The sequence below is a fragment of the Lepidochelys olivacea genome (genome assembly GCF_965140295.1).
Source record: "Lepidochelys olivacea isolate rLepOli2 genome assembly, chromosome: 1".
NCBI lineage: Eukaryota > Metazoa > Chordata > Testudines > Cheloniidae > Lepidochelys > Lepidochelys olivacea.
The window spans coordinates 149,883,147-149,897,482 of NC_140411.1; the positions used below are offsets into that span (position 1 = coordinate 149,883,147).

The window sequence follows — 14,336 nt, forward strand, 5'->3', positions numbered from 1 at the left end:
TATTATTATTATTACCAGGGAAGCAGAAATTACACTTATAATTAGGTTACCTACGGTCCTGATTACATACAAAAATTGCGCTAATTTAACTAAACTGTTTTCTAAATGTATTCAGTCAAATTGGTGAAACCCCCTTAGGTGGACATTCTTAATTTGATTTAACAGCTGCTAATATCTGTTTTGATTTACAGGTATTTGGAAGCTCATGCTCTAGTGGCTGTGCTCATCCCTCTGGTGGAGGCTGTCTGTTAATTCAGGCAGACGCTGTGACATCAGTTACACCTAGCTCACATTTTCCAGATTTTCTTCACAACCATGAAGGCTGGAAGCAATTTTTTAAAAAACAATAGCTCAGATTCTGATGCCACATGACTCTGGGAGCTGGAGCCCGGCTCCTAGGCATCTGCCTGGGGCTTGATTCCGTGCAGCTCATGGGTGTAGGGCGGGTCTGTCCCCGCTGAAGGGGAGCCATGCCTGAGGAGCCTATCAAAACCCAACAGAACATGCAAAATTGTGTTTTGAACATCTGTACAATCTAGTTTGATTGGTATTTCATTTTGACATCTAATGCGGGTGGAGCTGAGCCAAACACCATTACAGTGGTTGTTACAGTTGCATATAACAAAATTTTTTTAACTTAAAAACAAGGGAAATTGCACACAAAAAATAAATTACATTAAATAAAAAGATGTTTAGGTTGCAAAGTGGCATATTTGAAAGCTAGGAAACGCCACATTTAGAGTAGCCTGTGTACATTTAATTCTGCCCTCTGACAGTTCCTAATTGCATATTAGGTCTCTGCCATGAGGAGCTAACAATTTACAATTCCTTAGTAGTTTGCTGCCTCCGAACACTACTGGCAATTCCACTGTTTCAGGGACCCACCACATTTGCAAAATTGTGCCTAATTGTTATTTTTATGTATTTATTTTCTTTTGTAATCACATCTTTGCAGCTTTAAACTAGTCATCTCACACTGTGAAAGCGACTGTCAGGTTGCCAGGTACTAAACCATTTAGGTCTTCATAGGCTAAAAGCAACAGCTGGAACTGCATTCAGAAACCAGCCGGCTGTTCATGAAGCTCTCAGACCACACCAGTTATGTGCTCAACATAAAGCTCCACTTTCTAAGTGGGCAACCACATTCTGTGCCACCTTCAGCTTCTGAGTAGTCTCATGGTGCAGCTACATGTAAATCACATTACGGTAGTCTAGTCTTGCGGCCACGGGCATCGATGCCTCAAAAAGAAGTGGCCACATCAGTCTTTTTTTTTTTTTTTAAACCTCTACTTGTCAAAAGGACTCTTGGCTACAGCTGCAACCTGAGCATTGAGTCGCAGCCCTGGATCTAGCAAGACCTCAGAATTGTGAATCTGTCACAAGTGTGAGAATTCCCTAATTCAGAGCACTGATATAATCCCCTCCAATTCTCCCATTTGCTTCCCCATCATCTACCAATTTCACTTCCTCCTTTTCTGGACTGAACCTCAGACATCTAGCCCTTCTCATGGAGTCCAAAGCACCCCCAGCCCCCCACCCCAAACACTAGGGACATAATGAGACCAAGTTATATGGTTTTACAGATTTCTCAGCGCACATCTATCACAAGACATGTGTCTTTTCAGAAAGAAGGCTACCATCAACAATAAGGTCAGAAATGCCTACAGAAATTCTCTTTACTTTTAAAATACATTTCACAGTTTAGCTACGGTACTTCTCCCCAGCAAACCTTTCAGATTACAACACTGCTTAGAGGATATCAATACTATCTTTTTTGGTGCTTCCATTGGCGCTAAAGTGGGAATAGTTCTGCTGCAAACAGAAACGCAGTTAAAATGAACTGTTGTGGAGGCATATGAATACCAAATTAATTAAAAAAGCAGTAAAGAGAAAAAGGGAATGAATTCCTCTAGTCACTGCTGATTTAAGTAGCTTTTACTATGCAAGCAAATTCCCTGAATTTGTTGCATATTTAACTAAGTTGTCTTTGCTGACCTTGTTCATGAACTTTAATTAAAAACATTTTAAAAACGCATTCAGTTTTGGTTATAAGATATAAAACTTAATCCTAGATATTAAGCCAGGTAAAGTAACTCCAACTCTATTTTTTTTATGTATCCCATTTGATGTACAACAATATAAACCTGTGAATCTGAGTTTTACTGCTTTAAATAAAATCATTTTTATCCTGCAAAAAATTTCCAGTATAGATTTTATACTGGATGATTCACACTTAGTGGCAACCTATAAACATAGCTTTTAGTAATGAACTGGTATCTATACCAAACATTGAGAGACTACAAAATGTAATCCTGAATGGTTTAATCAACAATCTAATCTTAAAAAAAAATAAAATAAAAAAATCTTGGCTGTAGATTCTTCTCATAGATATAGTATAATGCTTCTACTGTGAATTATATTTCAGTAGGGTGTGTCATTTTCATGTTCAATTTATGGCACTGTCTACAACTGTATAGAGATTAAGATGCTGAGATAGCAGTTAGAAAACTAAAAAACTCTCTTAATTTAAATATCTATGGAACTTTATGAAACACGAGTTAACTAAAGTTAATTAGAAAAATGGTTAATATGTAAAAGCGGTTTAAAACTGGCAAATGACAATGTTTCATGTCAGAGTGGTTGCCCCAAATGTCATTTAAAAGATAAGCATCTACAGAAAAAAAAACAGTTGGGGTGACCGGCTTCTTTGGGTACCTCCCTTCCATTTTGCCACCTAATCACTATATTAAGTGTTAAAGTAGATCAATGCAATTCAGTGAAGCTTAACAACAGTGTTAGTGCGAAAAATGGCATTGTACCTCTTATTAATGGTAGCCCAACTGGTATTAATGTTATCTGTCATCAGTTCTACTTTTCTGGTGTCATCTGTTGAATAATCACGGAGAAGCTTAAGTGCCATGTCATTCGCCACATCCACATGTATTTGCCACTGCCGCAACTCTTTTGAAAATTGCTAGAGGGGGAAAAAACAAACAAAACAAAAGAATGAATCTCACCTTCCCTTAAAAATATACCTTGAATATTTGAAAAGTAGATGAACCTTTAAACCTTTAAAACCTTCCCGATTAAATAAGAGAGAGAGAGAGAGAGAGAGAATCTTCTCGTTGCTGGTAATAACAGAAACAGCCTCTGTCACATCTGCTGATTGTTAGGGTCAGAACTTTTTTTTTTTTCTTTTTTTTTTTAAGTTTTGGGACACAAGAGGACTGCAGTACTACCAACAAGCAGCTGACAGGACTAACCAATAAAATCTTCAGTGCAAGATAAAATGTGGCAGCCGAAATTGGTAAACTAGTGAATGGAATCATAATAGTTCTTTCTCACAAATAAATAGTTGAGTAAATTATTGTGCATGCCGACTATTTTTGTCTCTGTGATGGTGAATTCATTATGCTGGGGAGACAGGAAAAAGAGCATAGTAAAATAATATACTGCCAGGCCTAATTTTTTTTTTTTTTTTTTTTTTTTTTTTTACAATGTGACATACCACCAAAGCTTGGACAAATAATATTTGTCTGTTGAATTTTTTCACTTTATTAAGAATGATTTGTTTATGTAATTAGTGCCACCTACTGGATCAGTACTAAACTGGCATACATCAAAATACTAGAATATTAAACCTAACAGTAAGTTATTATAATGCCATGACCTTTCCCAATTTTTCTGGAAATAGTTTTAAGAAAGCATTTACAATTTTGAACATAATTCTGTGTTCATTTTAATTTTTATCTAGATCTGCTAACTAACAATTCCTTCCTCATTAGAAAAGCAGATCAGGAGATTGGTGCATTGGTTGCAATGGGGAACCAAATTCCATATGCTTTTCCTGTTTGTCTGCTTGTCATAACCAACATCTGTAAAACACTGTGTGCATCCATGTCTCCTCCATTATTTGTAATCAAATAGCAGTAACAATACAGATGATCAGCTCTTAGGGCTAGACAAATATATAGGTTACCAAACATCTTTGACAATGTGAGCGCAAAAGTACATTATAATTTGCCAAAAACTCTCACGGAAGGTTTCAGAGTAGCAGCTATGTTAGTCTGTATCCGCAAAAAGAAAAGGAGTACTTGTGGCACCTTAGAAACTCACAAATTTATTTGAGCATAAGCTTTCGTGAGCTACAGCATCCAATGAAGTGAGCTGTAGCTCACGAAAGCTTATGCTCAAATAAATTTGTGAGTCTCTAAGGTGCCACAAGTACTCCTTTTCTTCTCATGGAAGGATTATTAGAATCAGTAGCTGGCTGTATAAATTAGAAACTTTCTTCAGAAAATAACTTCCTTTTCAAATAGGAAAAACCTCCATGAGAATAGATTTTCCTTTCCCCCAAAGTGATGTTCATGTTGAAATCTGGTTTTGATTAAACTAATAGAGTCTTCACACAGAGCTAATCATTAGTAAGCTATTTTGTCAAGACTGATGCGTGATGGAAAGAAGTCTGAATGTCAAGTTGAATAAACAAACAGAGTGTAGCGATTGCTCACTTTAAAGTTTGCAGGTTCATTCTGGATAAGCTTATGAAAGTTTTGATACTTATCTGAACCTTTTAGGGACTCCCTACTGGAGCTAGTTTCTTCCATCCACAGAAAAAAGCTTTAGCTCCTCTTATCTGCTTTCAGCACTGTAGGTTCCTCTGACTTGGGAAGAGGAGAATTCCAGGATGTGGCCCCCATGTCAGGGCTCCTCTAAAGGAAGTAGTCTTTGCTCTACTTCAAGTGGGATCTAATATGTTGCCTGTTAGGAGAGCTTCTCTTATTTTTTAAGGTATACTGGCACTTTGGGATGTCTCTATAATACAAGACTTAAAGGATGTCATAAGATTATAAAAGTCAGGAAAACAATAGATCTCTCTTCATCTAACTTCTGCATTTCAGAGCAGCAGAGAATCTATCTTGGCCTTGTGAGAGGTTACAAAACTACCCACCGAATTGGGGGGCAGCAATTGATCCAGTGGGGGTCGATTTATCGCATCTAGTCTAGACACAATTTATCGATCCCCGAGCGCTCTCCCGTTGACTCCTGTACTAAACCGGTGCGAGAGGCGCAGGCAGAGTTGACAGGGGAGCAGCAGCAGTTGACTCACCGCAGTGAAGACGCTGTGGTGAGTAGATCTAAGTACACAGACTTCAGCTATGTTATTCACATAGCTGAAGTTGTGTAACTTAAATCGATTCCCCACGCCTAGTGTAAACCAGGCCTATATCCTGCTATCCTGAAGGTGATCTGTCCTTAGAAACCAGAAGGGCAACAACGTAACTACCTGCCTCCACAAAGAGAACTTGGTTTGCACAGGTAAACAGGTAAAAGGCTGGTTTCAGAGTAACAGCCGTGTTAGTCTGTATTCGCAAAAAGAAAAGGAGTACTTGTGGCACCTTAGAGACTAACCAATTTATTAGAGCATAAGCTTTCGTGAGGTACAGCTCACTTCATCAGATGCATATCGTGGAAACTGCAGCAGACTTTATATATACACAGAGAATATGAACCAATACCTCCTCCCACCCCACTGTCCTGCTGGATTTAAACTTGAAGAGTGGTCAGTTTGGATGAGCTATTACCAGCAGGAGAGTGAGTTTCTGTGTGTATGGGGGTGGGGGGGATGTGAGAAAACCTGGATTTGTGCAGGAAATAGCCCAACTTGATTGTCATGCACATTGTGTAAAGAGTTGTCACTTTGGATGGGCTATCACCAGCAGGAGAGTGAATTTGTGTGTGGGGGTGGAGGGTGAGAAAACCTGGATTTGTGCTGGAAATGGCCCACCTGATGATCACTTTAGATAAGCTATTACCAGCAGGACAGTGGGGTGGGAGGAGGTATTGGTTCATATTCTCTGTGTATATATAAAGTCTGCTGCAGTTTCCACGATATGCATCTGATGAAGTGAGCTGTAGCTCACGAAAGCTTATGCTCTAATAAATTGGTTAGTCTCTAAGGTAAAAGGCTGTGGCTGGTCGATAGGGGGAAGAGCAGCCTAATAATCAATTTTTTTTAAACCTTCAAAAAGTTGTATTGAAGGATGAGTGAAGGTTCAGGCTACTTTTCAATGTTATCTGAAACATTGCCTGGGCATTTTTTCTTAATTCACTCACCCATGACTACGTATTGTCAAGAAGTCAGAATAGCTCATAATTTTAAATACTGTGGGCTAGATTCAGCCTCAGGTCTTATCTGCTTCCATGTATGTTACACAGAACATAGGACCAAACACTACTACAATTCCAGGTCCACTGTATCCCCCCAGACAGGTGGCATTCGCTGCGGAGAAGACACAGCCAAGGCAGCCAGATACATGCTCCTCTTGCAAAGCCCCTGGGGAGCCTCAGTTAGTGGAGCTACTCCAAAGCTCAGACCGCACTTGAACTATGCTTTCTCCTGGGCTTATTGTTATTATTTGTAATTGTTCTTTAGATATCTTATATGTGGGCTTTTTTTTCCCCTTCATTTTTTGCCGCAGACTTTGTCCATCTATTGTACATTTGTAAGAATTTCACGATGCTCATACTTTATTCTTTTTGGAAAATATTTTTCCAGTAGAACAATGTTATAAAGCACTAGCTATACATACATAGTACATAGTTGCCATTTTCCAACCAAAAATATGGTAGTAGAATATTTTACATTTCCTTTATAGATACAAAAACAGTCTGTCCACGTTGTGGGCTAATGGCCTGTAAACTTTCACTTGGAGAATGTGTACCTTTTGCTAGTTCCCTGTGAATTTAATAACCTTATAAACCCCTCCAAAGCAGGCTCTTTAATGGAAATGCTGACAGACCCATTACAATGCTACGATTCTCGCCATTAACTTCAAGACTAATCTATTAAGTTCCTGACATTACCAAAGAACAATATCATTCAGAACATAAATGAAGAGTACGGGGGATTCTGTCTGAGGAAACAATTTGCATTTTCCAGTTTACTGGAAATGAGTATTTAATCTTTTCAACAACTTTAAAGCGTGCATGCTTAAGTCATTGCGCCTACTCTATACTTTTCACAGGGACCGAGAGCAAAGTGTTATAGTGAAAGGTTTATTGTCCAACCTAATACAGTCCCATTATTTTCTGTCTTACATGACTTGATGTAATGAATTTTTATAATTAAACTAATGGAATACAATTTCTTTCTTCTTTTTTTCTTTCAGGCCCATTTCTCTTCCTTCTACTTTGGAATAAGTAGAAACAAAAAAGTATTCAAAGTGCTTTATTACCTTAATTTCATTATGACATTTGTAAAGCATTCTTTGTATTTCATCTGTGTCATCGCTTGAATTTGCTAGCTTTATTAAAAGGCTTAAAGAGTTAGGGATGCGCATTAATCATGCTGCTTATGTATATTTTTAATTGTATTTAATTAGAAGACACTACTTGCCATGTTATTAGTGGGAAAATCTAGGTAATTAAGGGTCCTTAAATAAAAACAAGTAAGGAAATGAGACTGGGCCTTTCTTTCTATTACCCAGTGGAATAAAATAAACTGTGCACAGATACAGCAATATGTATGTACAGCACCATCCAATTTGGAGCATGTCACTTTCTGCATTAAATATTTATGTAACCCACGTCCGGAAAAGCAGACCCACTGCCCACCCCTTCTCTGGATGTTATCAGCTATTTAGCTGGTCTAGAGAGGTATAACCATTCATCATTGGTCCTCTATTTCAGTGTTTGTGCAGCTGCGGGCATCATCCCTATAATATTCCACTGCACTTAGAATTGTACGTTGTGAACTCTGGTATAGTCCATAAAACAACACTAAGAGTATATTTCTTTCACCATATGTAATTGGTCCATATCTGGAATATTAGGTGGCAGCAAAACAGTTAAGGGTGACATTATAAAGCAAGTGTCAAGGTAACTGTTGCACACAGTATATGACTAAAGGCAAGACTGTCCCTTGCCTGAGGCACTGTGCAGAGAGTAAGGGAGGATAAGGCTACTTTGCAGGTGAGTCCCTGGTAGGAAAGCAGCCTCAGTGGAACTGCTACTACATTTCCTGCACTGGTGAATTAGAAGTGGGCAGGCAGGGGGATAGCCATGGCACTAGCTGCCCTCTCACACATTGGCCCTCTCACTTAAGATTAGGGTGACCATATTTCCCAAAGGTAAAACGGGACATTGTGCAGGGCTGGCCTGAACCCTCCCCCACACGGGCTGGCCCGAGCCACTTGCCTGAGCCCTCCCCACCCCCAGGCTGGGGTCGCTGGAACCCTGCCCCCCCCAATCCCTGAAAGAGGCTGTTGCTGGAACCCTGCTGCCCCTCCCACACGAGAGCCCTGCCTCCCCCCTCCCCGCTAGGGGCTGACATCACCACTCACCCACATCGCACATTCCTCTGCACCGTACTCCACTTGTTCGACAAAAGTGGGCATTTGTCCCATTTGCTCTTGCCAACTGATCAAGTTGGCAAGAGCAAAAGGGACACATGCCCACTTTTGCCAAAAAAGTCAGGATGGCTGGGACAGGGCTTAAAAAAAGGGATTGTCCCAACCGAAACAGGATGTATGGTCACCCTACCTAAGATAGTATTGAAGGGCAAGTAAACTTCTTCTGGAATAGAGGAGGAGCAGATTACCTCTCCCTTGAGCCAAACAGGGAGCAAACTGAGTCTCTTTTTTAAACTTTTGAAAATCCCATTCAAAAAGTAAAACTAATGCTTTATATAGGATTTCTAGCTAGTATTCTAACCAAATGTGTTTAGACCATTTGTTATACAAAGAGGAAGAATAAAGAGGGTATTTGTTCTCTTTTACTGTTAATTTAAAAATACAACAATGAATGCCGGCAATACCAGTAACAGGTATCAAAGTGTCAGGTCTTATCAACAGAATAGATTACAAGATCAGAAAGGACTACCATTATCATTTAGTCTACCCCCTTGTATAACTGACCACCAGACTTCGCTGAATTAACTCCTATTTGAACGAGAAAAACTATTTAGAAATTAATAAAACAAAAACATTCAACCATGACTTCAGACCTTCCAGTGGTGGAGAATCCACCACAACCCTCAGTAAATTATTACAATTGTTACCCTCACTGGTAAAACTTTGTGCCTTATTTCTAGTCTGAGTATGTCTAGCTTCATCTTCCAGGCACTAGATTATTATACTTTTGTCTTCTAGACTGAAGAGCCCTTCGTTATTTTAATTAACATGTAGATACTTCTGTTTTATGATCAGATTACCTCTTACCTTTTTCTTTGTTAAGATAAACAGATAGAGCTTGTTGAGTCTATCATTATAAGGCTTATTTTCCAGTCTTTTAATCGTTCTTGGGGCTCTTCTCTGAACTCTTTGCAATTAATCAACATCCTTCTTAAACTGTGGACCCCTGACCTGGACACAATATTACCGTGTGGCAAGGTACCTCCTTTGTCTTGCCAGACTTAGCACTTCCCCCTCTGGTGATGCGGGGCCTGGAGTAAATCAGCCCCACTCTGGGCAGTTGCCTGCCTTCCCCCCTTCTGTGCTCCTTTGGCTGTGTTTTCAGGGTAGGCCCGAGGGTTGGCCTAAGGGGTATCGTTCACCAAACAAAAAGGAGACACCTTTTCCTGCCTCCTCGCTGGGGCAGGGTGTCATCCTGTTGCTTGCCCAGGGTGTCAGTCCTTCCCCTAGCAGGCACTCAGGTTTTGCTGTTCCCCTATGGGAAAGAGCACAGCCTTTCAGCCTGGAAAAGCTTGTTTCCCTGCTGCCACTCGCCTGGCAGCAGCTTCTCTCTCTCTCCCCCTTTGCTCTTCCCAGAGGAGGGGTTTTTAAAGGCCTCAGGCAGACTTTAATTGGATTCAGGTGTCCCTAATTGACCTGAGGTAACCTCTTCTCAGCTTGTAGGAAAAAGGGCTTTAACATTCTAGGGCTAATATATCAGCCTTCCAAGACCCTCTTGCAGGAGGGTGTTCCCCACCCACCCTATGCCCCAGGCCCTCTGGATTTTTTCATTGGGCCCCTGTCCCATGAGCCTCCCCAGCCACCCCACCCATATACCTCGAGCCAGCTGCAAGACCTGCAGCCAGTTCGCTTTTGAGCCGCACCACAGGCACATCTATACACGCTCGTGCTCCTATACTCTCCATTTCCTCACCCTCATGTCCCGCCCTGACACTAAATGGCGGGACCTTATGTCATCTGTTCCGGGTGAGGAACCCCGGTGGGCCAGTCTATACTCTACCTTGGCCCCATGACCTGCCAGGGATATGGGTTGGCAGCTCCTTCATAGAGCCATGAGCATGGGCATGTACCTGGCGCGGTTCACCTCTGTTCCCAATACCTGTCCCTTCTGCGGTGTGAGGGAGACCCTGGCACATCCCATCTTGAGTGCGCCAGGCTGCAGCCCCTATTCCTGCTCCACCAAGATCTCCTTTTATGTTTTTGGCTGCACTTCTCCCCCCACCTTTTTTTCATGCACACCCTGTCGGTGCCCCCACAAAGTCATGGGACCTCCTCGTCAACTTCCTCTTAGCAATGGCCAAAGTGGACATCTATAACACCAGGGAGAGGATGTTGACTGACGGGGTTCTTTGCGACTGCAGGGCCTACTTCTGTTCCTCTCTCTGCTCATGTATCTGGGCAGAGTGCCTCTGGGCAGTGTCCACTGGGCTCCCTTGACACCTTTGAGGAGCAGTGAGTGCTGGCCGGGATTCTCTACTCGGTGTCCCCTTCAGGTTCCCTACTTTTGACCCTTTGACCCACACCCATCCTTATTCTTTTTCAGTTGCCCCCCATAATTATTTGAGTTCCAGGCTCAGTGGATCCGCCCCATAGGCTGTGGCCGCCCAACTCCTGGAACCCAATATGAGGACCCTCTTGCAGCCATCCAGCCTGACTTTGTCACACCAGCTATAGTTGCACCAATGCAATACACTAGTAATATAACCTTCTGACTCCTATTCAATATCCCCATTTATACATGTAAGAATTACATTAGCCCTTTGACCACAGCATTGCACTGGGAGCTCAAACTCAGCTAATTACCAACCATGACTCCAAAGTCTCTTTCAGAGTCACTGTTTCCCAGGACAGAGTCCCCAATCCTGTAAGTATGGCCTGCATGTCTTTACATTTGTTCCTCACTAAAAATGCATATTTTCTTGCATCCAGCTTGCCAAACAATTCATAGATTTGTAAATTCTGAGGCCAGAAGGGAGCATTATGATCAAAGTAAGGCACATTGGAAAACATAATCCAAACTATACATATAAAATGATGGGATCAAACTTAGTTACCACCACTCAAGCAAGATATTGGAGTAATTGTGGATAGTTCTCTGAAAACATCCACTCAGTGTGCAGCAGCAGCCAAAAAAAGGTAACAATGTTGGGAATCATTAAGAAAGGGATAAATAAAAAGACAGAAAATATAATTCTCTCTATATAACTCCATGGTACGCCCACAGCTTGAATACTGTGTGCACCAAAAAAGAGATACTGGAATTGGAAAAGGTACAGAAAAAGGCAAGAAAAATTATTAGAGGTATGGAAAAGCTTCCATATGAGGGGAGGTTAATAAGACTGGGACTTTTGAGCTTGGAAAAGAGGTGACTAAAGGGGAATATGATTGAGGTCTAAAATCATGACTGATATGGATAAAGTAAATAAGGAAGTGTTATTTACTCCTTCTCATAACACAAGAACTAGGGGACACCAAATGAAATCAATAGGCAGCAGGTTTAAAACAAACAAAAGGAAGTATTTCTTCATACAATGCATAGTCAATCTGTGGAACTCTTTGCCAGAGGATGTTGTGAAGGCCAAGACACTAACAGGGTTCAAAAAAGAACTCGATGAATTCATGGAGGATAGCTCCATCAATGGCTATTAGCAAGGATGGGCAGGGATGGTGTCCCTAGTCTCTGTTTGCCAGAAGCTGGGAATGAGCAACAAGGGATGGATCGCTTGATGATTACCTGTTCTGTTCATTCCCTCTGGAGCACCTGGCATTGGCCACTGTCAGAAGACAGAATACTGGGCTAGATAGACCTTTGGTCTGACCCAGTATGGCTGTTCTTATGTTCTTATCTAATCTGACCGCCTGTGTCACAGAAGCCATAGAACTTCCCTACAACAATTGGTAAAGCTTATCTTTTAGGAAAACGTCCAATCTTGATTTAAAAATGGCCAGTGATAGAAAATCCACCACTATTCTTGATGAGGCACGCTTCAGTGTATCAGTGACCTGTTCTCTTCATTATTTATCACTCCCCCCAATCTTTATGTCATCTTCAAATTATTTTATATTGTCTTCAAGGACACAGGTTGAACATGGGCGTTAGCTGAACAAGATTCCTCAAACTTCCTTATCAACTCTGATTGAAAGGACCACTTTCTAGAGGGAAAACAAAACTAGTCTCCATATTTATTCAATTAAAAATTTGGTCTGTCCACCAAGATTGCTACTGCTTTCATTAGATAAACACTATTAGTTCAACCTGCTAGGCTAACAAAGCTTACATTCATCATAGAACAATTAACAAATAGGATAATTTTTTGAATTCTAGTGAAAAAGCAGACTCCCATTGCCAATCTACCATGTTTTGGACTCTCCCATACCTAAACCCAGTTCCTGGGATATTACTCTTGAATGGAAAGCCATAGACATTGTGAAGGGACATTCGATTTGAGTAAGTTGCAAAACAGTTAACTATGAACTAACTTAAGATTCTTAAGTAAGACTAATTTTTAATTAGGAACTATATTTAAAAAACTCTTGCAACTGGAAATTTTAAAAGGGTATCAATCACGGGGGCAAATCCAGAACTAATTATAGGTTTGGGATACACGTTAGCATAGTAAAAGCAGTATTACTGCATGCCTGTGTACTTACCCATGCGATGTCCCCAATGCAGTTCACTTTTATCCTTGGTAGGAACAATCTCCACAAAGAGGTTGGATCCAAAGCTCACTGAAATCAAAGGGAATCTTTCCATTGACTTCGGTGGACTTTGGATCATGCCCAAGAAATGGGACAGCTGAGCCAGGCGGGAACTCTAGCTGTAAAGCCTCAGGCAATTATATCAGCATGTGGGGAGCGCAAAGTAAAGCAAGGGCCAACCGCAGGTTTGATAATCTGACAGGTTTTCATAAAGCAACTATAACACATTTCAGAACACTTGTAGATCTGGGCTCAAGATGCAAAATTTAGTTCCAGGTCTGGACATTGAAAGCTCCAAATTTCAGGGTTATTCAAGATCCAGGTTTTGATTCACAGCTAGCACTAGTGGAATTTTTCTCTTTTTTGTTCTATTGAAGGAATGGATGAGATTATTAGATGTTCTCTCATACACTCATGTATACAGAGCTGGTGGGGAATTTTTTGACAAAACAAATTTTTCATCAGAATATGCAGATTCATCAACTAAACTTTTAGTTGTAATGCATCAATTTTGATGAAAAACTTTCATCTTGAAAGTTTCTCAAGTCCAGGATGGAATTTCTGGCCAAAATGAGAGGGAGAGAGAGAGAGAAAAAACCCAGCAGCCCAGAACATCCTACTGAATATTCAAAGCAGGGCCTAGAATTTGAGTGGCTTGCATCCTGGCTGACGGCCGTCATGACTGGGCTATTCTTGGGGAGGAGGAGGTGAGGAAGATTGAAAATTTTACCCCAAAAAGAGAGAGACAAAGGTCTCGTGTTTCATCCTGATTTGGAACACAGGAACAATCTGAAATATCAAAAATGATTGCAGGGCAGGAACAGTTTTTCCATCAAGTTCTATTTATACATAAGCATATGCATAAACACCTATAGATACATATATTTTGTAATTTTCATATATATATTACAATTTTGTATTTACCAGTTTGAGTTAAAGATTTATATTCTAAGGGCAGAGTCCTGTAAAGGAAATATTTAAATTAAATTTTGTATTAAGATATGTAAACTTCTTATAAAGGTAATTCTTGTAAGTCTAATAGCAGGAGGTGCTTGTAAGAAATGCTTGAAAGAAATGAAAAATGTGGCACTCTATTGTAAAATAGCTGTTTCCATTAGTCTTAATTGCCTGAGTACTTTGTATTTGAGGTGGAGAATGTTAAAAAAAATTACTTAAGAACTTGTTCACCCAATTTTTCCCTCCTCCCTTACACCTTTGCAGTTAGGAAACTTACTTTGAGGATTATTTGTAAGCCACACACTGGTCAGAAGCCGGCATTCTATCTCCAGAAAGAGACCATGACAAATGTATCTCCTCTCTGCTGAATGACAGTAGTGTACATAATCTCTAATTCTTTCTAATACATTAGTGAGTGATTGCCTTTATTTATAATAATCCATCCATGTCAGGCGATGACCCTTAAGGCAGAATCTCAGATGAGAA

The 14,336-nt window shown here is 40.5% G+C and overlaps 1 protein-coding gene across 3 annotated transcripts in view; it reads right to left on the minus strand.

Moving 5' to 3' along the window:
* Positions 1–14,336, minus strand: part of DMD (dystrophin) — a gene marked incomplete at both ends in the record, with an annotated part of 1,846,964 nt that overhangs the window by 422,722 nt on the left and 1,409,906 nt on the right. For all 3 annotated transcript variants that reach the window (XM_084636024.1, XM_084636023.1, XM_084636025.1), the window contains one exon: positions 2,820–2,974. In XM_084636024.1, coding sequence (XP_084492150.1) covers positions 2,820–2,974 — 155 coding nt within the window. The remainder of the gene's footprint in view (positions 1–2,819; positions 2,975–14,336) is intronic.